The sequence below is a fragment of the Oryctolagus cuniculus genome, chromosome 11 (assembly GCF_051225735.1).
Source record: "Oryctolagus cuniculus isolate XC-2025 breed Fujian yellow rabbit chromosome 11, ASM5122573v1, whole genome shotgun sequence".
NCBI classification, from domain to species: domain Eukaryota; kingdom Metazoa; phylum Chordata; class Mammalia; order Lagomorpha; family Leporidae; genus Oryctolagus; species Oryctolagus cuniculus.
The window spans coordinates 107627167-107653373 of NC_142877.1; the positions used below are offsets into that span (position 1 = coordinate 107627167).

General features: G+C 40.7%; 1 protein-coding gene across 13 annotated transcripts in view; it reads right to left on the reverse strand.

Annotated features, from left to right (window-relative positions):
- The window catches only part of SLC41A2 (solute carrier family 41 member 2), a 147364-nt gene that overhangs the window by 36700 nt on the left and 84457 nt on the right, over nt 1-26207 (reverse strand). For 12 of the 13 annotated variants that reach the window (XM_089308908.1, XM_051846057.3, XM_089308910.1 and 9 more), the window contains 2 exons: nt 25497-25644; nt 19921-20000 (listed from right to left, as the gene is read on the reverse strand). The exons of the other annotated variant lie outside the window; for it this stretch is intronic. In XM_089308908.1, the coding sequence (XP_089165034.1) occupies nt 19921-20000; nt 25497-25644 (228 nt within the window). The remainder of the gene's footprint in view (nt 1-19920; nt 20001-25496; nt 25645-26207) is intronic. 13 annotated transcript variants of the gene reach the window in all.

The window sequence follows — 26207 nt, forward strand, 5'->3', positions numbered from 1 at the left end:
AATACAATGTCTAGCATTTGATAAGAACTTTCAAGACAGTAAAAGGAATAAAGAAAATAGACTACCAGAGGAGTTAAGAACTCAATGGCACCAGACCCACAGATGATCCAACACTGAAACTATTTGACAAGGACTTCAAAATTACTATGATTAATGTGTAAAAACTATCTAATACAAAAAGGGTACAGCATGTATTAAAAGACAGAAACATAAATAAGTTAAAAGTGAAAATATGGAAAAATTGCTAATGAAAGGAAAGTTAGAGTCACTTATCAGGATCAGAGGAAACAAAGCATTAAAACTATCCACAGGGGGGCCGGCGCTGTGGTGCAGTGGGTTAACACCCTGGCCTGAAGCGCCGGTATTGCAAATGGGCGCTGGTTCAAGACCCGGCTCCTGGCTTCAGATCGGCGCAGCTCCGGCCATTGTGGCTAATTGGGGAGTGAACCATCGGATGGAAGACCTCTCTCTCTCTCTCTCTCTCTCTGCCTCTAGACCTCTCTCTCTCTCTCTGCCTCTCCTCTCGCTGCATAACTCTGACTTTCAAATAAATAAATAAATTATCCACAGGGATAGAGATGAACATTGAATAATGCTTAAGAAGGTCAGTTTATGAGAAAGAGATTTAAAACTTAGTGTAGATATACCTAAAAATGGATCTCCAAGCCACATAAAGCAAAACTTGAACAAGGAAAAATAGAAAAGCCTGTGTTTACAACTTACAGACTTTACCTCTGTTATTAATTGATAGACTTTAAATATCAATAATTACACAGACATTAGTAATATTAATTTAAGTGACATTTATAGAACACATCATCCAAAAATAGAATATACTTCAGAAGTGTACACATGGAATATCCATAAAAACAGACCATTTATGGACTATAAACAAGTCTCAATAAATTTGAAATGATTGAAACATGCAAAGCATGCTTTCTGGCCACAACAGAAAAGAAATGTGTGGGTATCTGGGAATTTCCCCAGATATATAGAACATAGACAATATATTTCTAAATAATTCAGAAGTCAAAGGCAAAATCATAAGGGAATTTGGGAAATATTTTCAACTTAGTGAAAATGCAAACAAAAAATACTGAAATATGTAGCAGGCACATAAATCAGCACTTACAAATTCACAGCATTAAATACTCATATTAAAGAGAAGAAAAATGGCTGGCATTGTGATGCCACAGGCTAAGCCACACTTGTGACTGCCAGCATCCCCTATAGGAGTGCTGGTTCGAGTCCTGGTTGCTATGCTTCCCATCCAGCTCCCTGCTAATGCACCTAGGAAAGCAGTGGGAGTGGCCCAGTTACTTGCGCCCCTGCCACCCACATGGGAGACACTGATGGGTCCCTTGTAGCTATTTGGGGGAGTGAACCAGTGGATGAAAAGTCTCTTTTTCTGTCTTCTCCCGCCCCCTCTGTTATTCTGTCTTTAAAATAAGCAAACCTTTAATAAAAAAGAAAAAGAAGAAAAGTCTCATATTAATTATCTAAAGTTTGCATCTTAGGTACCTAGAAAAAAATTAAATGAAAAAAAGCAAAAAATGAGTAATAAGCACAAAAGTACAAATCAGTGAAATAGAAAACAAAACAAAACAAAACAGAAAATAAGCTAAAAACTAGTTCACTGAACAAATCAACAAGAAAGCAAGAAGACAGTAATTCCAATGTCAAGAATGAAAGAGAAATCATTACAGAATATGCAGACTTCAAAAGGATAATGTAGGGGTCAGTGTTGTGGTATAGTGGGTAAAGCTGCTGCCTTCGACACCAGCATCCCATATGGGCACCAGTTTGTGTCCTGGCTGCTCCACTTCTTCTGATCCAACTCCCTGCTAAAGATCAGCAAAAGCAGCAGAAGATGGCCCAAGCCACCCACATGGGAGATTCAGTTGAACCTTCTGGCTCTTGGCTTTGGCCTGGCTCAGACCTGGCTGTTGTGGCCATCAAGAGTGAATCAACAATACAAAATTCTCTCTCTCTCTCTCTCTCTCTCTCTCTCTCTCTCTCTCTTCTTTCTCTTTCCTCTCCTCTCCTCCTCCCCTCCCTCTCTCTCTCTGTAGCTCTGACTTCCAAATAAATTAAATCTTTTTTCTAAATGATAATGTAGAAATATCATGGGGGCCAGCACTATGGCGTAGCAGGTAAAGCCACCACCTGCAGTGTTGGCATCCCATATGGGTGCTGGTTCAAGTCCCGGCTGCTCCACTTCTGAAGCAGCTCTCTTCTATGGCCTGGGAATGCAATGGAAGATTGCCCAAATCCTTGGGCCCCCACATCCGCGTGGGAAACCTGGAAAAGCTCCTGGATCCTGGCTTCAAATTGGCCCAGCTCTGGCTGTTGCAGCCATCTGGGGGGTGAACCAGTGGATGAAAGACCTCTCTCTCTCTCTCTCTCTCTGCCTTTCCCTTTCAAATAAATAAATAAATCTTTTTCAGAAAAAAGAAATCTCATAAACAACTTTAAGAAATACTAATCAAACCATTAGCTAGTGAAATCCAGCAACCTATAAAATATGTAATACATTACAACAAAATTGGATTTATTTTAGGAATACAAGGCTGATTTAATATTTGGAAATAAGTATATGCAATTCAGCACATTAACACATGAATGGAAAAAATTATATAAATAAGTGTACAAAGATTGATAAAATTCAACATCTATGATTATAAATTCTTGGCAAACTAGGAATTTCTTTAATTTGAAAATCACAACCCCCTCCCACACACAAAACCTAAGATACAACAAAGGAGGCACTGCAGATCAATAAATAGTATTACAAACTATTAAATTATTATCTATTTGAAAGGCAGAGAGAAACAGGACAGAGACTGTCCATCCACTGGTTCACTCCCCAAATGCCCACAAGAGCCTGGGCTGGGCTAGGCCAAAGTCAGGGGTCCCGAACTCAATCTGGTTCTCCCATGGAGGTGGTAGGTACTCAACATCCCGAGCCACCTCTGCTAGCTGCCAGGGTGAGCATTTGCAGAAGCTGGATCGGAAGCAGACTCAAAACTTGGGATGCAGGTGTCCCAAGTGGTGTTTTAACTGCTGTACCAAATGCCCACCATTAGACTTCTTAATATGCAGTTTTAAGATAGTTATTGATATGACACAATTATGAGATTTGATCCTTACTCTTGTACCAAATACAAAAATCAATTCCAGATGAATTAAAGATACCATGATAAAGGCAGAATTATTAAGCTTTAGATAGCAGATAACAGAAAAGGGATGATGTGATGACTTCATCATCAATTCAACAGGATTAAGGATACCTGGGTAAGTGGTAAAGCATTGTTTCTGGGTGTGTCTGAGATTGTTTCTGCAGATGGGTGTATGTTGGCAAGGGATCTGGACAGAATAAAAAGGCAGAGGAAAGGTGAATTCTCTCTCTAGGAGCCAGGAGAGCCTACTCCTCTGCCCTTGGATATCAGAACTCCAGGTTTTTCTATCTTTGAACTCTGGGACTTGTCCCAGAGATCCTCCTGAATTCTAAAATCTTCAGCCTTAGATGAGGATCACATATAGGGTTCCTTGGTTAAGAAGAATTCAGAAAAGCCATTTGACTTCCTCCCTGGTTCTGAAGGTTTCAGGTGGCCAATTAAGGGACTTATTAGCCTCCATAATAATGAGTCAATTTCGCTAATAACCTATATATATCTATCCATCTATCTATCTCATTCCCTCCCTCCTATCAGTTGGTCTCTCTGGAGAATCCTAACTGATGTAGGGAAGGGAAGGATTTTTTTTTTTAATGAAACAGAAAAACTGCAAACTAGAAGGAAAATGTTGATAAATTTGACTACAGTAAGATTTAAAACTTCCATTCATAATTTGGATTAAAGGGATCGGTGCTGCAGTGTAGCGGGTAAAGCCGCCACCTGCAGTGCCAGCATCCCATGTAGGCGCGCCTGTTCAAGTCCTGGCGGCTCTACTTCCAATCCAGCTCTCTGCTATGACCTGGGAAAGCAGCAGAAGATGGCCCAAGTACTTAGGCCCCTGCACCTGCATGGGAGACCTGGAAGAAGCTCTTGGCTTCAGATGGGCACAACTCTGAATGGTTCGGCCAATTGGAGAGTGAACCAGCGTATGGAAGATCTCTCTCTCTGCCTCTCCTCTGTGTAACTCTGACTTTCAAATAACTAAATCTTTAAAAAATAAAAACCAAAAAATGTAATTTGTATTAAAAACAAATGGGAGAGTTAGGTGTGGTTTACAAACTGTGACAAATACTGATAATAAAAAGAAAAAAATTTTTGAAATTATATATATGGGTTCTTCAAAAAGGTCATGGAAAATGCATATTATTATTATTATTATTATTATTATTTGACAGGCAGAGTTGGAGAAAGAGAGAGAGAAAGGCCTTCTTTCTGTTGGTTCACCCCCCAAATGGCCGCTATGGCCGGCGCGCTGTGCCGATCTGAAGCCAGGAGCCAGGTGCTTCCTGCTGGTCTCACATGCGGGTGCAGGGCCCAAGCACTTGGGCCATCCTCCACTGCACTACCGGGCCACAGCAGAGAGCTGGACTGGAAGAGGAGCAACCGGGACAGAACTGGTGCCCCAATCGGGACTAGAACCCAGGGTGCCAGCGCCACAGGTAGAGGATTAGCCTAGTGAGCTGCAGCGCTGGCCAATGCATATTATTTTTAAAATGCATGGATTTCAGCCGGCGCCGTGGCTCACTAGGCTAATCCTCTGCCTTGCGGTGCCAGCACACCGGGTTCTAGTCCCGGTCAGGGCGCCAGATTCTGTCCCGGTTGCCCCTCTTCCAGGCTAGCTCTCTGCTGTGGCCAGGGAGTACAGTGGAGGATGGCCCAAGTGCTTGGGCCCTGCACCTGCATGGGAGACCAGGAAAAGCACCTGGCTCCTGGCTTTGGATCAGCGCGGTGCGCTGGCCGCAGTGTGCTGGCCGTGGCAGCCATTGGAGGGTGAACCAACGGCAAAGGAAGACCTTTCTCTGTCTCTCTCTCTCACTGTCCACTCTGCCTGTCAAAAAAAAAAAAAAAAAAATTAAAAAAAAATGCATGGATTTCAAATTTTTTTTTGCACCAAAATAAGCTTATCTTTTAATTCCATTTTCCACAGTGTTTTTGATAACTGTCAAAGGACAACCATCCAGAATATATAAGGAATTCCTATCAACAGGAAACAGGACAAAAGACTCAGTTCACAAAAGAGGTGAATCCAAATTGTTAGGAAACATAGGAAGAGGTTCTCAACCTCACTGGTATCAGAAATGAGAATGAAAGCACAGTAAGTATCATTTCATATTGATCAGGGTGACAAACATGTTTAGAATGAAAACCTCAACTGGCAATAATAAGGGTGAGCAATGAGAATTCGATCACAAAGCTAGCAAGAGTATAAACTGTTATAATCCCTTTGGAAAACCGGCACTGTGTAATGAAATTGCTGATGTGCATAAGCTATAATCTAGCAATTCCACTCTCAGATAAACATTCAGAGAAATGCCTGTTTGTATGCACCAGTTGGATGAATGAGTTTTCAAAGAGGCATGCAATCAAAAGATCTGGAAATCTTAAACTTAACGCAGGATTCCATTTGAATTACTGTGACTATTCTGGCAGAAAGGGACATTTTTGTACTAAAGAAAAGAGAAATTCCAACAGGCTGTCTGAACCAGGTGCTCAAACTCAAAACCTTGAACGGCATCAGACAGAATCAGAAGGCAGCAAACCTCTGCCCACAACCATCCCCCAACTGTTGATCCAAGTCACCTGGAAGCTAACGGATTTTCCCTCCACCACAACAGAGATTGCCTTGGCTTTATCTAATTGTTGCTAGATGGTGACTTTTTCGCTTAACAACTTAGGATCTGATTTTTATAAACCAGCAATAACTAACTTAATATGGAGAAACCCAGCCCTACTGGCCACATCTGTAAGTTAATCTGAAGTATAGTAAGTATCACACTCAGAAACATAAGTTAAGAGATTTTGTCAGTCTACATGATTTATATATTACCTGATACCTAATAAAGTTTTGGCATTTACTTCATCCTGATAATGCTAATTTGTTATAGGAATAAAAATTTAATATTTTTTAATCACAGAAAAAATTTTAAGTAGAGAAACAAGGAAACATGAGTTCTTGCCCTCCCTCACACACTGTTAGAAAGATTTATCTATTTTTGTGCCAATGCACCAAAAGCAAAACAAATTAAATATATTTTTAAAACTAAAATTATAATGACTTGATCTTAAAGGTAGCTTCACAATTTTCTCGTCACATATCATTTACTAAGTAAAAAATTCATTAACAGCAAATGCTGAATTTAAAGTCAGTTCATCATAAAAGCACATCGCATGGAGTTCTGAAAAATTTTATAAAAGAAAATAAATGTCTTTAAAAATGTGCTTAAAAGTTATATTGATGAGGTGGAATAATTAAGGCACATGAAGGCTGAGCTCTGTTCTTAGCAGAATTCTGACTGGCTCATACCACATGGACTTGAAAACTGGCAGCCACTTAGGAAGCCTGCGGTGATACTTAACCTCTTGAAGCTCTCACCCCTCCTAATCTGAAAATGAGGACCATTTCACATCTACCTCATAAGGATGCTGGGGGAAGTAAATTAAATACTGCCTACATGAAGGACACTTAGCACAGCTTCTGGACACAGTAAAGGCTCAACAAATGTCAACTATTATTACTATTAATAACAAACCATTTATGCAAATGGTTCTGACTTGGTATTTTTTCTTAACTATAGGTCACAGAATGTCCAGGAACTGTATTGCTCTTCAATTCACATATTCTCTTCTTTAAAAAAAGAAAAGAAAGATAATAAATCACTTGGTACCCATATTTTAAATAATTATTTAAACAATTAAGGAGACCTAACAGTCCAGTTCACTGCATTGATTTTCGACGTGGAAAGCCAGGAATTCAGCAGAAGTCAACTTATGAAGAGCCCTGACAGCTCTGCAGCCAAGAGTTAGGTCACTGGAAACAGAACTGTTGAAGGACTCCCAGGTCAGAGCCGCAGGTCTTACTGGCTCTAAGCTGAAAAGCCCTTCACTCAGTCCAACTTCCAAAATAACCACTGCTATTGAGGGGATGGCCAAGTAGGGTCAGCAACGTTGCAGGCAGAACCGTAAATTAACTAAAAATGTTTTCCTTTTGGAGATGCCACCCACCTTCTCTTCAGGCCAGCTCTCCTCCCAGGCCAGCTAGGTAATGCACATCTACAGGGTGCCTTCCCTAAGGAGGTTCACACCTCCCTCATCATTGATGTCTCTTCCGGTAACCCATGTGAAGAGACAGATAGGTCTGGCCTGATTGTCAAGTTTTTTCTTTTTTCTTTTTTTCTTCAAAATTGTGTTTAACACCACCAGTGCCATGAGGCCCTTCGAGTATTTTCCTCTCTTGGAAGCCCTCTTCCATGCCACTCCAGCTGGAGGTCTTTGACTCTAATAAATCTTGCTTTTAAATCTACTTGTCTGCTTGAAAATTCTTCTTTCATTGGAGACAAAGAACCAAAGTAATACTATCATCTCCACTGTTGTTTCACCCATAACAGTGCCGGCGTCTGTTATGGGCAGCAGTTGGAGACATGGCTGCTCCACTTCCAATCCAGCTCCCTGCTAATGCACCTGGGAAAGCAGCAGAGGATGGCCCAAGTGCTTGGGCCCTGGCACCCACTCGGGAGACCCAGAAGAAGCTCCTGGCTCCTGGCTTTGGCCTGGCCCAACCCTGGCTCTTGCAGCCATTTGGGGAGTAAATCAGAAGATGGGAGATCTCTGTCTCTCCATCTTTAAGTAACTCTGCCTTTCAAAACAAATAAAAATAAATCTTTAAGAAAAACTTCATAAAACAAATTTGTTGGCAGAATTTTATAAAGTTACTTTTATCATTTGTTACAATGTAACAGATTAACATATATAACACAAATAAATTCTTAGAAATAATCAACTGATCACCTTCCTCTTTCCCATATACCCCCATTTGCCTCACACTGCCATCCAGGAAACAGACAACTGACGTTACAATTGCTCCAAATTAAAAATAAAATGAACTGAGACTTTAAAAAGACACCAGAGAAGGTGAATACAATTTTAAAGTAAACAGCATAATTAGTGAAGGTACTAATTAAAGTTGGAAACTCTCATGGTCTCATCATCATCTGCAGTTATGTTTTTAAACTATAACAGAGTTCTTACCTTGGAAAAGTTTTCTTTAATGTCAAAAAAGCCTTTCTGGCTGTCATGATGTGTCTACCAAAAGCTGGTCTATTAGCATTTCTTTTAAATTATTTAAATTCTTCAGAAACTAATTGTATCATTAAAGCAAGTGAAGAACATCTAAAGATAGTCTCACGTAACTTAAGAACATGAGTAAAAAAAGAGCTTGTGAATACACTAAATAATGAGTGAGACTCCTCAGTATCCACAAGACCTAATTTTAGGTGTCTCAAGTTAGAATAACTCAGTCAATAATACAAAGTTTGATAATAACAGGAAATTAACAGTAGCTTCATCTGCAGAGTGATTTAAAATTTAAATAAGTGTTTTGTTAAATTTAGAAATACATGTTTCCAGTAAATATTTAGCAGTCAATTCATAGAATGCCTTTCAAATTCTATCTTTTGTACATCCCCAAGGGAGCCCAAAATAAAAGCTCATTTTCTTAAAAAAGTAAATCCTTATACTCAATAGCACAACAGATCTGGGGTGTTCCATAAATACTACATACCTATTTCAGCCCCTTCATAAACCTCTTCATTTTCATCCATTCTCCTGTCAGAACTCATATGCAGTATTACTCTTTTAGTCTCAAGAAGCACAAAAGGACAGGGCAGACCTGTCTTCTATTTTTCCATATTTTTCAGAGAAATCTGGAAGCTCTCCTAGCGAAGACCCTTTCTTCTAAAGAAGGGCAGGCACATTCACCTCCCAAATCCCCGACCCATCACCTTCACCACTCCGTCTAAATACAATGGTAGCTAAGTTGGTGAATGACTGACAGTCTCCAAATTTTCTACTTCTCTTACCCTGGGAGCATACATTCTTAATGGAGGCAAAAATTGGTTTTTATGGAGGGAAATCATACTTGTTTTATATATAAAACACATATTTATATACATAAGCAGTATATTTGTGGTATCACAGTTTCATGGGTGGGCAAGGTAGAGGAAAAAAATGGCTCCTTCAGTGGATGATAATAGAAAGGAAAAAGGTTGAGAGACACTGACCTGGACCAGAACTTCCCAGCCAGTCAGGCTCAGATGGGTTACGGCAGTGCCGAGACACTGATCTAAGCACTTGGCATGGCTGCAGCACCAGGCTGGTGGCTTTGGTGACAAGTAGCTGCCTTCTTGTCTCTAGTGTGTCATCCAAACATTATCATTTTTTACTTTTTTTTTTTTTTTTTGACAGGCAGAGTGGACAGTGAGAGAGTGAGACAGAGAGAAAGGTCTTCCTTTGCCGTTGGTTCACCCTCCAATGGCCGCCGCGGCCGGCGCGCTGCGGCCGGCGCACCGCGCTTGATCCGATGGCAGGAGCCAGGAGCCAGGTGCTTTTCCTGGTCTCCCATGGGGTGCAGGGCCCAAGCACCTGGGCCATCCTCCACTGCACTCCCTGACCATAGCAGAGAGCTGGCCTGGAAGAGGGGCAACCGGGACAGAATCCGGCGCCCCAACCGGGACTAGAACCCGGTGTGCCGGCGCCGCTAGGCGGAGGATTAGCCTAGTGAGCCACGGCGCCGGCCCAAACAGTATCATTTTTGTGCGTACCACAACATGAAGAAGATTGGGAAACACTGCCCTAGAGGTATGTATCTGTCTACTGTCTTGGGACAACTGAGGCTGTCAATTGTATGGCCAATCATTTTGATTCTACTCCCCACCCCATATCCCTGTATTTACACCTGTCTTCCTTCAGGATTCCTTATTACACTGAAATGCCAGGGACCACCAGGGCGCCATCTTCATCTCTCTCTTGAGGAAAAAGATAAGAACATCATGTCTGCATTTCTCGGAAGGCCAAGGAGGCAGGGGACAGTCCCCTCGTGTCTCAGGTCCTGGGGCAGGCTTACACCACAGAGGCATTGGACATTATGTTTCAACAAAGGGACAAGGGTCTGCTCCTGCTTCTCCCCATGAGCGACAGCCTGATGCATACCACCACATAGGGGAAACTGCTGATGTGAACAGATACACACTTGCTGGTCCACCAAAACTGAATGCCCGGAGAGGCAAAGAAACATCCCTTCTCCACTCGGAGACAGGCTACCTCTGGCCCCCGGCTCTTCCACAATCTCGTCTTTGTCTTTACTCACTGCGCGCGGTCCCCTCTTCACCTGGAGAGTCGCTGTGTGTGTCACGGCAGTGAAGTAATGGGCATCCTCTCTTCCCCAGGCCACTCTGCTCCATCATTACTCACTGTCTCTGCACCCTCAGTCCTTCCTGCCCCCTGCAATTCACACACCCATCTCTCTCTTCTCCTGGAGAAGGTTCCCCATTTGGACCTCTGGGTCCTCTGGACTTCTAATTTTCTTTTTTCTACTGTCAATCACTTAATAAATGTAAAGGTGCTCCTTAACGATTTTAATTATCTTTTGCTAAGTATTTAATAGATACAAAAATATGAGGGTACTTCCAAAAGTTGGTGGAAAAGCAAAATTAAAAGATATGCTTATTTTCAGGGCCGGCACCATGGCGCAGTGGGTTAACATCCTGGCCTGAAGCACCGGCATCCCATATGGGCACCGGTTCGGGACCCGGCTGCGCCACTTCCAATCCAGCTCTCTGCTATGGCCTGGGAAAGAAGTAGAAGATGGTCCAAGTCCTTGGGGCCCTGCACCCATGTGGGAGACCGGGAAGAAGCTCCTGGCCCCTGGCTTCAGATTGGTGCAGCTCCAGCGGTTGCGGCCAATTGGTGGAGTGAACCAGCGGATTGAAGACCCTCCCCGCCTCTCTGCCTCTCCTCTCTCTCTGTGTAACTCTTTCAAATAAATAAATAAATCTTAAAAAAGATATGCTTATTTTGATGCAAAAATTTTTGAAATTCGTGTATATAAAGTGTTTTCAAAAAGTTCATAGGAAAATACATATTATGAACTCAAGCATTTCTTTTCATTTTTAACTAAATTATTTGAAAGGCACAGTGACAAACAGAGCAAGAGACAGAAAGTGACATCTCCCATCTGCTAGTTCACTCCCCAAATGGCTCCAACAGTCAGGACTGAACCAGGCTGAAGCCAGGACCTAGGAATTCCATTCGGGTCTCTCACATGGGTGGCAGGGTCTCAAGCGCTTGAGCCATCATCTGCTGCTTCCTAGGCACATTAGCAGAGAGCTGGACTGGAAGCAGAGCAGCAAGGACTTGAACCAATGCTCCAATATGGGATGTGGGCATCCTGAGCAGCACCTTAACCCAATGTACCACAACACCTGCCTCCCACAGGTTTTTTATACAACATATTTTCCACAAACATCTTGAAGCCTTGTATGCATAGATTCCATTTTTTTTTTGCACAAAAATAAACTCATGTACCCACTATTCTATTTAAGAAAAGGAATACAATATTACCTTGACATCTGAAATACCCTATGTACCCCTACTCAACCCCATATCATTCCTTCCCCTTCTTAATTGTGTTCTTCCTTTCCCTTACTTTTCTCTGGGTTATTATCTCATATTTGCATTCCTAAATAATATTTCATTTTATATGCTTTTGAACTTTATTGAAATGGAATAATTTACCATACATTAAATTTCTAAGATTCATCCTTGCTCCTATGTAATTCATTCATTTTATTATTAATAATATTCTAAGATTATATCCTCATTTATTTAGCCTGCTGCTCAAGTAAGTTAACAATAAAATGATTTCCTAATCACTGAATAATTGGTCCCTCTTGAATTATCCTTCCTATGCTTACAAAATATTTATTCCTTGGATCTTTAGCCCTCTCATTTTTTATAAACATTATTATGTTAATGGACACATAGCAATTGTACTTTATTTTTATTTATTTATTTATTTTTTTTGACAGAGTGGACAGTGAGAGAGAGAGACAGTGAGAAAGGTCTTCCTTTGCCATTGGTTCACCCTCTAATGGCCGCCGCGGCCGGCGCGCTGCGGCCGGCGCACCGCACTGATCCGAAGCCAGAAGCCAGGTACTTATCCTGGTCTCCCATGGGGTGCAGGGCCCAAGCACTTGGGCCACCCTCCACTGCACTCCCAGGCCATAGCAGAGAGCTGGCCTGGAAGAGGGGCAATCGGGACAGAATCCGGCACCCCGACATGGACTAGAACCCGGTGTGCCGGCACCGCAAGGCGGAGGATTAGCCTATTGAGCCACGGCGCCGGCTGCAATTGTACTTTAAAAATTATAATTATTTACTTTTATTTATCTGAAAGGAAGAGAGAAAGAGATCTATCCTTCATTCACTGTTTTATTCCCCATATGCCCTCAACAGCTGGGGCTGGGCGGGGCTGGACTAAAACCAGGAGCCTGGAATTTAATCCAGCTCTCTTACATGGATGTCAGGGATACAAATACTTGAGCCATTACTGCAGTCTCCCAAGGTATGCATTAGCAAGAGCAGGAATCCGAGGTGGAGCCTGGATCTGAAGCCAGGTACTCCGACAGGCAATGTGGGTGCTCCCAGTGGCATCTCATGCCAAACACCTGTCTATGCCAAACACCTGTCCCTAACTTTCTCCTTTAACATCTGAAGAGCTCCCACATAAATATTTGCTCCTATCAAAAGGGCCATGAGGACACACCAAAGAGGAGAAAATGCTGAGTAACTAATATTAATTTCTCTAGCTACACAAAATCAAAAAAAGTAATAAATGTTGGCATCATAGCCAATTTTTTATACAAACAGGACAAAACAATTTTCTATTTTTGCTTTCTTAAATGAATCTCACCAGTACCCACTAAAGTATATGAAAATTTTTGTTTACGGTCTAAGTAATGTTATTTAGCAAGATAATTTCCTCAGACTCCATGACATATAGTTTGCAGTTAAACTAAGTATGTGCCTTAACTCATGCATTTATTCATCCAACGATTATGAAATCTTAAAATGTGGTAGGCACTATTCAGAGTCAAAAGAAAAGGAAATTATCATAAAAACTCAATACATATTATAATAAAATTGCTAAAAGTATTCTGCCTAAGTATCTACTTTCCAGATGAGGTGACATTTTAATTGGGTCTGGATAAATGAGCAAAGCTTTGTAAGTAAGAGAAAGGAAATAAGACAGCAGAGCGAACAGTAGGTGCAAATGCATGGGATAGAGAACAGCACGATGCATTTGAGAAAGCATGAAAAATTCAACAAGATGAGAACGTCAAAATTAGTGGACTGATGGGGAAATGAGATTAGAAGAAGGAGAGTTTAGAGCAGATTGGGCTGAGTTTGTGATCCTAATAATTTGCACTTTACCTATCAGGAAACAAAAAGCTAACTGTGATCTTTAAGCTAGCAAAGGACAGGATCGTTCAGAAAATAACAGCTTCGTTCAGAAAATAACTGATGCAATGTGGAGGACAAAGAGGTAAAGGGTAAAAAATGGGGTAGGGAGGCAATTTACAGAAATCTACCCAGAGTAGATAATGAACAAAAACAGGAATGATAGAGCAAAATGTTGAGATTAATTCATAAGTTATTTTAAGAGAAGGTTAAAGTAGAGACTATAATGGAGAGGGAGTATGTGGCTTTGGGATGTCTTGCTTAGGATTCTGGGTAAATAATACCACTAATGGACACAGGAAACAGAGGAGGAAGAGCACATTTAGGGAAAGAAAATGGGTTCAGATAGGAGTTTTGGGTCTTCGACATGCAAATATTCAATTCCAAGCATGCAAATATTCAATTCCATGTGTCAAGACCAGAGATTTAAAAAGCCAAAGCCATACAGCAAAGACAAGTGGTTCTCAAACTTTTGAATGCATACTTCATCCTACTTACCCACGTCCCTGCTAATGTGCCTGGGAAAGCAGTGGAACAGAGCCAAACTGTTTGGTGCCATGCCACCCACTTCGGAGACCCAGATGGAGTTCCAGGCTCCTGGATTTGGCCTGGCCCAGCCTTGCTGTTGCAGCTATTTGGGAAGTGGATGGAAGATCCCTCTCTCCCTCTCTCTCTCTCTCCCTCTCTTTAAAACTCTAGCTTTCAAATAAATGAATAAATCTTTCATAAAAATAAAACTACCTGGAAGGAAAAAAGTACTCCTATACTGAACAGATAGTTTTATAGTTTTTGTCACTATTCTCTAAACAATACATAATAACTGTTTACATAATCTTCATATTGTCTGAGGCATTATAAATAATCTACAGCTAATCTGAAGTATATAAAGGACAGATGTAAGTTACAGAGAAACACTATACTTTCAATAAGAGACTTGGGCATGTGCAGATTTCGGTATCCACAAAGGGTCCTGGAAGCAATCTCACAGATACGTTAGGACAACTGGATTATGTAACTAACTGATGGGTTCCAACTCAGAGCCTCTAATTCAGGCTCAAGAATTTTCACTTCTTCTTCCCTTTTTAAAGACTTATTTATTTGAAAGAGAGAGAGAGTGGGAGCGAGAGTGAGAGAATCTTTCATCTGTTGGTTCATAGCTCAAATGGCTGCAACAGCCGGGAAGGGGCCACACTGAAGTCAGGAGCCAGTAGCCAGGAACTCTTTCCGGGTCTACCACATGGGTGCAGGGGCCCAAGCACTTGGGCCATCTTCTGCTGTTTTCTCAGGCACATTAGCAGGGACCTGGATCAGAAGTGGAGCAGCTGGGACTTGAACCAGCGCTCATATGGGATGCTGTCATTGCAGGGGGCGGCTTAACTCAGTATGCCACAACGCCAAGCCCAAGAATTTTCACTTCTAACAAGATCCCAGATGGTATTTCTAGTCTGGAGACCACACTTTGAAAACCTTTGGGAAAAAAAAAAAAAAAAAAAGGCCGGCGCCGCAGCACACTAGGCTAATCCTCCGCCTTGCGGCGCCGGCACACCGGGTTCGAGTCCCAGTCGGGGTGCCGGATTCTGTCCCAGTTGCCCCTCTTCCAGGCCAGCTCTCTGCTGTGGCCAGGGAGTGCAGTGGAGGATGGCCCAAGTGCTTGGGCCCTGCACCCCATGGGAGACCAGGATAAGTACCTGGCTCCTGCCTTTGGATCAGTGCAGTGTGCCAGCCGCGGCAGCCATTGGAGGGTGAACCAACGGCAAAGGAAGACCTTTCTCTCTGTCTCTCTCTCTCACTGTCCACTCTGCCTGTCAAAAAAAAAAAAAGAAAAAAAAAAAAAAGAAAACCTTTGGAGTAGACAACATCACTCAAAAAGAAGGGCAAAACTGATAGTAGAAGATAATCAAGAACAGTGTCATGAACAATACGGGCACTTACGAGGCAGGCAAAAGGAGGAATCAATGAATGAAAATGAAAAAGAATTTTCAGAGAATGGATGAAAACTGGAAGAGCTGTACAAAGTGCATACTACATAGTATCAAACAGCTGAAAGCAGTGAAAACTGAGAACAAGAGATTGTACAAAGTAACAAGGAAATCCCTGGAGATTTTACGAAAAGCAATTGTGTTGAGTGAAAGGGAAGGAAGATACTGTAATGAATTGAAGAAGTATAGACTACACTTGGGAAGACTGGGTTGTAAAGAGCAGAAGAGAAATACAAGGCAAACCACCACAGGAAACGTGCTTTTGGACAAAAGACTTGAGCACACGTGTAGGCAAAAGAGAAAAGATGAACGAGAAGAAGACACACCAGACACAGGGAAAGTTAAAATGACTTCCCGGAGTAAGAATCCTATTATAAGGAACTGCAGTGGAACAGTAGCTCAGGCACAGGGAATACTCAACACTAGACAAGAGTCAGCCAGTCTTTAGTGCCAGGAGTGAAAGAAGTTACAAACAGGTATTGTGAGAGGTAAGAATCAAGGTGTAGGGAAAGGTAAGGGAAGCACGGTGGGCGAGACCACGTCTAAAGACTCTGATTGCAGGCCTGCCCTACATGAAACATGGAAAGAATTTCTTTAGAGAAAAACAATACCAGATGGAACTCTGGCTCTACACAAAAGAAAGAAGAATGAACTAGAAATGTAGATTTATATAATTTCTCATTTTTAACATCTTTTTAAAATGACTGGCTGTTTAAAGCACAACAATAATGCATTGTAGGATCTATAGCAAAGTAAAATGTGTGAAAAAAGACATGAGAAAGAAGGGTAGTAATCTAAGAGGACTAATGGGGGTTTCTTACCCTGTGTGTGCTGTAGTACAGAACTGTTTGAAAGAAGATCATGATAAAAATATATAAGCCATGGAGACAGCACTATGGCTTTGTGTAAAGCCACCGCCTGCAGTACCAGAATCCCACTGGTTCGAGTCCCAGCTGCTCTACTTCCAATCTAGCTCTCTGTCATGACCTGAGAAAAGTGGTAGAAAGCAGCCCAGGTGCTTGGGCCCCTGCACGTGCATGGGAAAGCCAGAGGAGGCTTCTGGCTCCCGGCTCCGGATCGGCTCAGCTCCGGCCGTTGCGGCCATCTGGGGAGTGAACCAGCGGACGGAAGATTCATTCATATTCTCATTCTCTCTCTCTCTCTCTCCCACCCCCCCACCAACCCCGCGTTTCTGCCTCTCTAACTCTGCCTTTCAAATAAATAAATAAATCTTTAAAAACACACTTGGGTCTGAGAGAAGGTTTAAATCCAGAAATCCCAGCAGCTAGGGAACAGAAGCGCCAGAAGGAGGGATTCACAAACTGGTAGCATCACAGGCTTTAGAAATTCCATGGAGAGAAAACTGATTTAACCTCATGGTGCCACATTTAACTGACCACTGAACTCAGTGTTCAACTTATATATTTATTAAGAGTTCAAATAACTAGCATTACCACAAAATGTTATTTTTGAAAATGTTACTAGTCCGACAGATGTTAGTAAGAATTAAAAGTAATCCTTTACAAAAAACTACAGATATGCCTTACTTTAAGCAGTTTATGTATACATGTATCTAACAAAAAAGATAAACTAGTAGCCACATATTTTGAGGGGAAAAAAACAGTTTTTAAAAATGAAGCAGATCTGGATTTAAATCCTGATTCATCATCTATTAGATTTAAGATCTTGTGCAAATTACTTATGTTAGTGTGAGGATTAAATGTTATATAACATATTATATATATATATATATAAAATATGTAACATATACAAAAAAGACCTACAAGTTATCTAACATATTATAGGTACTTACTATATAGCAAATGATTATGGTGATTAACCAGCATCATTTAAATAGCATATTCCCCAGTATAATTAAAATAAAATTCCATTCTCAAAAGTTTTAGCTTATTTGAAAAGCACTGATTAGATAATCCCTTTTTTTTTTTTTTTAAGTTTGAGGTAGAGACAGAGAGCAAGCATTCTCATCCATTGGTTTGTTCCCCAAATGCCAACAATGGGCCCCAGTCTGGACCAATGCTGGGAGCTATGGGAATCTCATCAAAGTTAAGAGCAACTGAATCACTCAGGTCATAACTGCTGCCTCCGACATAGGATATGCACTAGCAGGAAGCTGGGTTCAGGAGCTGGAGCAGCAGTCAGGAGTTGAACCCAGGTACCCTGCTGTGAGACACAGATTTCTTAACTGCTAGGTCAAAGACCCACTCCTTCACCATATTTTAAAGAGTGGAATTTAATTTGTGATGTCCAACTAGAAGGTTTATTGAGATACAAAAAGGTCTTTACCATCATGCAATGCCATGGCACAGACCTCCAGACAACACGTCAGTGAAATTCCAGAATTGCTTCACATGGAAGGTACAACAACTAAAATACTCACCGAAGTCTTGCTAACATAAGGGTTGTGATTTCAGTTAGGTTTCTCATGAAAATGTTATTTGATACAGTTAGAACAGTCATTATAGGATAATGCTTATGCTAATTAATTCATCTGTCATTATTCATGGAACAGAGTTTGCACAAGTAACATCATTTCAGACAATGAAAATTAGACAATCTTGGTTTAAAAATATGAAAATATATTTAGAGCCTGCGCAGTGGGTTAAGCTGCTGTATGCAGAAGCAACATCCCATATGGTCACCAGCTCAAGTCACAATTGTTCCACTTCTGATCCAGCTCCCTGCTAATGTGCCTAAAAAGGCAGCAGAGGATGGCCCAAGTGCTTAGGCCACTGCACCCATGTAGGGGTGGACAAAAGACTTGAGAGAGACAAGGATGAAGCTCTTGGTTCCTGGCTTTGGCCTGGCCCAACCCTTGCCATTGAGGCCATCTGGAGAGTGAGCCAGCAGATGGAAGGTATCTCTCTGTCTCTGCCTCTCTCTGTATAACCCCGACTTTCTGACTTTCAAATAAATAAATAAATAAATAAATATTTCAAAATATATACATTTAGAAAGATTATGGAAAGTTATTCTGGTCCTTAGAGAACACCTAATCCAACCACATCTAGGGCCTTGAAAGTTGGGAAGAAGAATTCAAATGTAATTTGATAGGCAGGAAGAAACCACTGTTAAGCTCATCATCCTAGGACCAATGTAATAAAAACAAGGTTTAAGGGGCTGGCATTGTAGCATAGCAGGTAAAGCTGCTGCCTGCAAAGCTGGCATCCCACATGAATGCTGGTTTGAGTCCCCGCTGCTCCACTTCTGGTCCACCTCCCTGCTAATGTGCCTGGGAAAGCAGCTGAAAATGGCCCAAATCCTTGGTCCCCTGGTCCCCTGCAAGCCATGTGGTAGACCTGAAAGAAGCTCCTGGCTTCTGGCTCCTGGCTTTAGTCTGGCGCAGCTCTGGCTGTTACAACAATTTGGGGAGTGAACCAGCGGATAAAAGACCTTTCTCTCTGTCTCTCCCTCTCACTGTCTGTAACTCTGCCTTTCAAATAAATAAATAAATCTTAAAAACAAAAACATGGTTTAAGAAAGACTAGTCTGTTAACTACAATTGGGAGACTTGTTATATAATTAATAAACAGGTGAATTTCATAGAAGGACAAACAGACATTTGTTCATTTTCTAGTCAGGGAGGATGAAGGGTCAGGTTGAATCACATGGTTCTAAGATTGTAAGATGAGTGATGGGAAAATGGTAGGACCAAGAAAATTGGGAGAGAGGTTTTTTGGGAAAATTTGTTCATAGACATTCTAAAGGCATACAAAAGTCAAAACTTTTCAGTTGAAATTTCAGATATGAAATCAGATCTTAAAGAACTTGCCTTTGTAAAACATACTTTCTTTCACATAAACACAAAAAAGTAATTTACATTAATGTGTAGTATATCCTGTGACATCTTTTCCCCAGGTAGAAGTATTTTTTAAAATTACATTGTTCTAGGCTGTTCTAAACTCAGTTTAATGACAGCCACCACAAAATCAGTAGGAGTAGATTAAAACTATCTTATTAAATGTAATTCATACAAATACCCCTGTGAACTTAAGTATTATAATTCTCATTTTACAGATAAGAAAATTAAAGGGATCAGAATAGCAGAGTTTAATGAACTGAACTGATTCAAGCAATGCTTAAATCTAACAATTTAATAGGAATAGTGATAAAAGTAGAAACAAAGCAACAGAATGTAGCAGATAAACCTCAAATAAATGATACTCCAGATCTAAAACATCATTGTTTTGTCTCATCAACCTTAAAAGTCAGGTATGCCTGACTCTCAGACTAACATCTAATGACAATATTAGGAAACCATTCCTTTTTTTCTTTTTACATACTTAGCTCACCGAGTATAATTTCCACTGTGATCAACATTTTAGGGCTGGAGGGAGAATGGATGTGATGGAAAGACAGACCTCTGAAAATCTGAGCCTGGAGACTTCTAGTAGCTCCTCATAGTATATACAGATTTGTTACCATCATGAAACAGTATGCCTAATTCTTACCATTAATGACAGGCGTGTAAACAACAATGCCAACCAAGTTTGGGTCAGATACAGTTGTATCCAGAATAAGGCCTCCAATGCTGAAAGATATAAAATAAGAAAATTTACAGAAAAGGAAAGAGAATGTACTTAAAGTTTTTCTGTACTTATAGATATCCTGACTTTATTGAAAATCACACATGGCATAAGCTATAGCCCCAAATTTCAGGACTTTGATCTCAAATATATGCTCCTTATAAAAAGAAAATAAATGTGCAATTTAAGTCCATTAAAATGTCTGGAAGGACATATAATAAATTATCAACCACGTCTATTTCTAAGGTTTGAGAATGACAAGGAAGTGACAGTCATTTTATATCATTCTATGTTTATGGATTTTAAAAACCATTTCATCTAACACTCATAATTTAAAAGATAACTAAATTTTAAGAGTATCTTTTCATGTTTGAAGTAAAAGTATTAAAGAGACGACTTTGTTGAGCTAAAACTAGATATAGTTACAATATGTCTTGTCTTACCACTAGCAAATTAAAGTGAGTTGTAGCAGGGCCAGTGCTGTGGCAAAGTGGGTAAAGCTGCCGCCTGCAGTGCTGGCATCCCATATGGGCACTGGTTCCTATCCTGGCTGCTCCACTTCCAATCCAGCTCCCTGCTAATGCATCTGGGAAAGCAGTGGAAGATGGCCCAAGTCGTAGGGTCCCTGCCACCCACATGGGAAACTTGGAGGAAGCTCCTGGCGCCTGGCTTTAGCCTGGCCCAGTCCTGGCCATTGCAGTCTTTTGGAGAGTGAACAAGTAGATGGAAGAGCTCTCTGTCTCTCCTAACTCTGATTTTCAAATAAATAAATAAATCTAAAAAAAATCAGAAATCTAGAAAAATTACAAAGTCATGCAGTGGCAAACCATACATTCTCAACATCTCAATGAAACTTGGAGGTCCCCCCCCATTCATGTTTCCAAGACCATTATGCATTAGTTAACATCAGTCTGTTGGCTGCAGGGTACAGGAATGGGGAACGTATAAAGTCTGCAATATCATTTGGACTGACCCTGCCAAGTCAACCATAGGTGGGACTTGAAATTCAATACATCTATAGTAGGCTAATTCTTAAGGTGATAATTCTGTATGGCCTGCAAATGATGTTATAAATATCCAAATGGCCCTTGGCAGAAGAAAGGCACCCTACCCCTGGTTTATGGACTATCAAACTTTGCCAGCCCAACAGCCCATGGAATCCTGTTGCCTAAATCTTCCAGAAAACGGTTCACTACAACAAAATGAACTGCATACTTTCACAGAATGGGGCTGATTGTGAAAATATCAGATCAAATGATCTTATCACTACCTAACAATTAACATTAGGGCATTATTAAAACTTATTATTTTAATTCTTCAGTAAGATGAATGAATTAAAGTTTAATATGCCTAAACTGTGAGAGTTCCTATTTAAACGACACAGAGTACAGAATTAGTCCTCTTTAGAAATATTTTAATACTTTGGGGCCAATGTTGTGGCTCACCATGTCACATAAGAGTGCCAGCTCAAGTCCTGACTGCTCTGCTTCGAATTCAGCTTCCTGCTGATGTGTGTTGGTAGGCAGATGACGGCCCAAGTACTGAGCACATGTCACCCATGTGGGAAACCCAGATCTGGCTGTTGTAGCCATTCTGCAGCCATTTGGGAGTGAACCAGCAGAAGGAAGATGTTTGTCTCTCTGTTGCTCTTTTAAATAAAAAAATCTTTAAAAAAGCAATATTTTAATAGTTTAAGCCCTAATTTAAGAAGAAATATAAATGTCAAGAACAAAGTAGGCCGGTGCCATGGCTCAATAGGCTAATCCTCCACCTGCAGCGCCGGCACACCGGGTTCTAGTCCCAGTAGGGGTGCCGGATTCTGTCCTGGCTGCCCCTCTTCCAGTCCAGCTCTCTGCTGTGGCCAGGGAGTGCAGTGGAGGATGGCCCAAGTCCTTGGGCCCTGCACCCGCATGGGAGACCAGGAGAAGCACCTGGCTCCTCGCTTTGGATCAGCGCGGTGTGCCGGCCACAGCGCGCTGGCCACAGCGGCCATTGGAGTGTGAAACAACGGCAAAGGAAGACCATTCTCTCTGTCTCTCTCTCACTGTCCACTCTGCCTGTCAAAAAAAAAAAAAAGAACAAACTAGTCTCTCTCTCTGCCTCTCAGTAACTCTGCCTTTCAAATAAATTTTAAAAAAAACTGTATATGAAATATACAAAATCTGTTCACCTTATCTAAATAAAAAATTAAAATTAAAAAAAAACTAACTAGTTAGGAGTCAAAGAATAAATCTCTCTGTAAAAATGTATAGGTCATGTTATGAATGTAACATATATTTTATAATACTTTTGTTACCCAAGTAGTAAAACTTACTACAGAAAAAAATTAGAAAATACAAATAAAAAGAAAATAAATAAATCCTACTTATTCAGAGTTACACTGTTACACTGCTGGTAAATAGCCTCTTGACATCCTTTTCTTAAATATTATTTATGAATTTAAATTGGCCAAAATGTATATATGTATCCCAAATAACATGGTGCTTTGAAATATGTATACACTGTGGAATAACTAAATTGAGTCACTTATCATGTACTTTACTGATATACTTTACCCCTTCCCTTTTTTTTTTTTTTTTTTTTGTGGTGAGAACAGTTAAAATCTACTCTCTCAGGAAATTTCAAGAATACATTAGTCATAGCCACGATGTTGTACACTAGACCCCCAGAACTTATTCCTCCTGCCTAAATGAAGTTTTGTATCCTTTTTCCAATATCTCCCTTGCCCCACCTCAGATAATTTTTAATGTGTGCATTAAAAAAAAAAAAAAAACTGGGGGACAAAGGCCAGTGCTGTGACATGGCAGGTAAAGCTGCTGCCTGCAGTGCCAGCATCCCAAATACACGCCGGTTCGAGTCCCAGCTGCTCCACTTCCACTCCAGCTCTCTACTATGCCCTGGGAAAGCAGTAGAAGATGGCCCAAGACCTTGGGCCCCTGAACCAGCATGGGAGACCATGCTTCTGGCTTCTGGCTCCTGGCAGCGGATCAACGCAGCTCCAGCTGCTGTGGCCACCTGGACAGTGAACCAACGGATGTAAGACCTCTCTCTCTCTGCCTCTGCCTCTCTATAACTCTGCCTTTCAAATAAAAATAAATCTTAAAAAAAAAAAACAAACAAACAAACAAAAAAACTGGGAGACAGACGCTTAGCTTACTAGTTAGGACTACCTGGGTTCAACCTTTGGCTCTGGCTTCTGGTTCCAGCTTCCTGCTAATACAGATACCAGCAGCCAGTGACGATGGTCCAAGTAATCAGGCTCCTGACATACACACTGGACACCTGGATTGACTTCTTGACTCCCAGCTTCACCTAGCCCAGGCCCAGCAGTTGTGGGCATACAGAGAGAGGACTGGCAGACAAAAGCTTTCTCTGACTCTATATGTCTATCTGTTCGTTTCTCAAATAAACAAAAAAATTTTAAAAATTAAATTTGGATAAAATCATAACAGCAGTTTTGCTTTTATTAAATGCTATTCTTATAAAACATGGGCATTACTGAAAAAGTGAAAATACTAACCCCCACCCTAGATCCTTCTCTTTACTAGGAATTCTTTTCAACTTCAGCAGCTTCTTTTGGCATTCAGTTCTATATTGCTAAATAACATTTTGCACTGCCGTTTCTTCATTTCTAATTGTAGACATTTATCTAATGACTTGCTATGATGGCAGATGAGGATTTAGTTGCTTTTACACTTCACTCCCCACTTCTGTCCCTTTACAAGTCCCTTCCTGACAATCTAGTTTTGGGAGATTTTCTGGATTATTTTCTTCAATAATTTTCTCTTTCTCATTTGTCTCTTGTCGTCTGCCTTTCTTTGAACACTATTTTTTAATGTGTCTTTATGTGAGATATCTGTAGACCCTTTCTTGTCTGCTCCTCTTTAAGAGGGTGCAAAGCATACACAAGTGGCCACGGGGTCTGGTGGCAGGTGGGCCTCATTGAAGAACCATCAAGGGGTCTTGCAGTTCTTTCACCAAAGGACTCACACAGGTTAGCATCAGCAGTTTCTTTGTGTTGTGTCAATGAATTTCCCCAGAAAGCGATTATCGGGGGTTTTTTGTTGTTTGTTTTGCCTAGGGTTATAAACCCAACTGCTGCAGGAATGCACTATGAACAGAGAAAAGGGAATGAGACAGCATTCTCACTGTTCAGTGTGCAGTGTAGACATTCACTTAGTCTTCTAGAACCTCTCTAATTTGGTCTCCTCAGAGTCCATTGCTGTCTTTTGCTTGAGTGGGAGGGGGCAGTCACCAGGGCACTCCAGCTGAAGAAGATCTTCTGGGATTGAACTGCCCCGTATCTAAACTTTCAACCAATCTTCTTAACTTCAGCTTTCAGAAGTACTTACTGCTTCTAATTCCTCTTCCCTTCTGGGTTTCTGAGGCTCAGATCAGCTGGCTTGGTTAGATATCAGTTTTTTCATTCTATTGGTTCAGTTGATGACAATCCTTATGATTCCTGTCTCCCTGGTTCTGCCAAATCCCTCACCTGCTGTCCTCTTTGCTCCTCCTCTTTGTGGATTTACAGTATTTTATTATTGTACTATAATTTTAGTAGTTGCAGGGAGCAAAAAAGTAAATGTGTCTGAATCTACCATGTTTCACTAGAAATTCACTTTTTTAGATTGCTCTTTTCATCAAATATATAATGAACATCTTTCCACAGCTAAAAATGCTACAATATTACTTTTAAAAATTTACTTGAGAGGCAGCAGAATAGAGAGACAGAGAGGTTCCCATCCTCCCATCCCTTTCCAAATGACTGCAATGGCTGGAGCTGGTCAGGCCCAGAACTAGGAGCCAAGAATGCAATGTAGGCTTCTCACATAGGTGACAAGAACCCAAATACTGGAGCCACCTACCTGCTGCCTCCTAGAGTCTGCTCTGGTAGGAAGCTGGAATCAGGAGCCAGAGCCATGCACTGAACCCAGGCACTCCAATGTAGGAGGTGGGCATCTTAACCCTTAGGCGAACATCTGCTCCTACAATGTTATTTTTAATATCTATTATTCCATTTTGTGACTATACCATGATTTACTCTATCAATACCTGACCACTAGACCTTTAGATGCTTCTTTTTATTAAAAACTCCACTGTGAAGAGGTTGCTTGCCACAAAATCTTTTGCATACATCTTTAAATCTGTGAGAGTACTACAGATGGAAGTAGTCAGAGAGTAGATATACAATACATTAATAAGGCTTTCTGAAGCTCATCTGAGCAACTTATTAAAAATACAAAATATCCTTGTTGTCAGGTTAACACACACATGCACACCTAAACTTTATTCATCAGTCTGGTAAGACTTTGAGACTGGGCATCTCAAAAGTTTCTGCCTCCAGTGATTTCAGTAACTCCGGTCACTTACATCCCTTATTATCTCAGTGAATAATACAGTGGCTATATAAAATGACTAATCCGAGAAATAAAACAGGCAACTGCATTGTTTTTAATATACACATACATACATACAGAATACACACACACTTTAATACCAACCTGCTTATAACCATGGCAGTTATGACGGGCTCCCAGCCCGAGTGCAGAACTGTCCTTGTGGCTGGGTGTTTGGCAGCTACTATAATCCATAGAGGAGTTAGAGCTAAGAAAATCACACCAACTAGTGGAGAAATGTAGTAATAATTCTCTAAAATGAAAAAAAAAAACCAACATTTTTGTCTCTATATAGCAAATCTAAATTATTACGAATAAAAGTTTAGACATGATGCTATCAAATATGCAAACATGCTATATTTTTCTGCAAATTTCAAACAAGGTTAGAGAAGTACATAAGGTAAGAATATTAAATATGATGACTAAAAACTAATAAATTCAACAAATATTTGTTAAAACAGAAGGTGACTTACATTGGAATAGCAGTAACACGAATAACAGTAAAATAACAAGATTTGTCTCCTACTATTTTATGAAGTACTATGCTGAATGCTTTGTATTTGTCATCTGACTTAATTATCCATAAAATAGATATTGTCATTTTCACTTTAAGAAAAAATAGGCTTACACACACTGGGACACAGGGAAGAGACAGCGTTGTTAGAAAACATGAACTATAAAGTCAAATAGAATCAAACAGGATCAACAATAAAGTTACATGGATCTTACAGTCCAGGCATTCCCTGGAACATTGGCTCACTGATTGATAATAAAGTACAAGCACAAAAGTAAAGGTGAAAAACTAGGCTTTAAAAA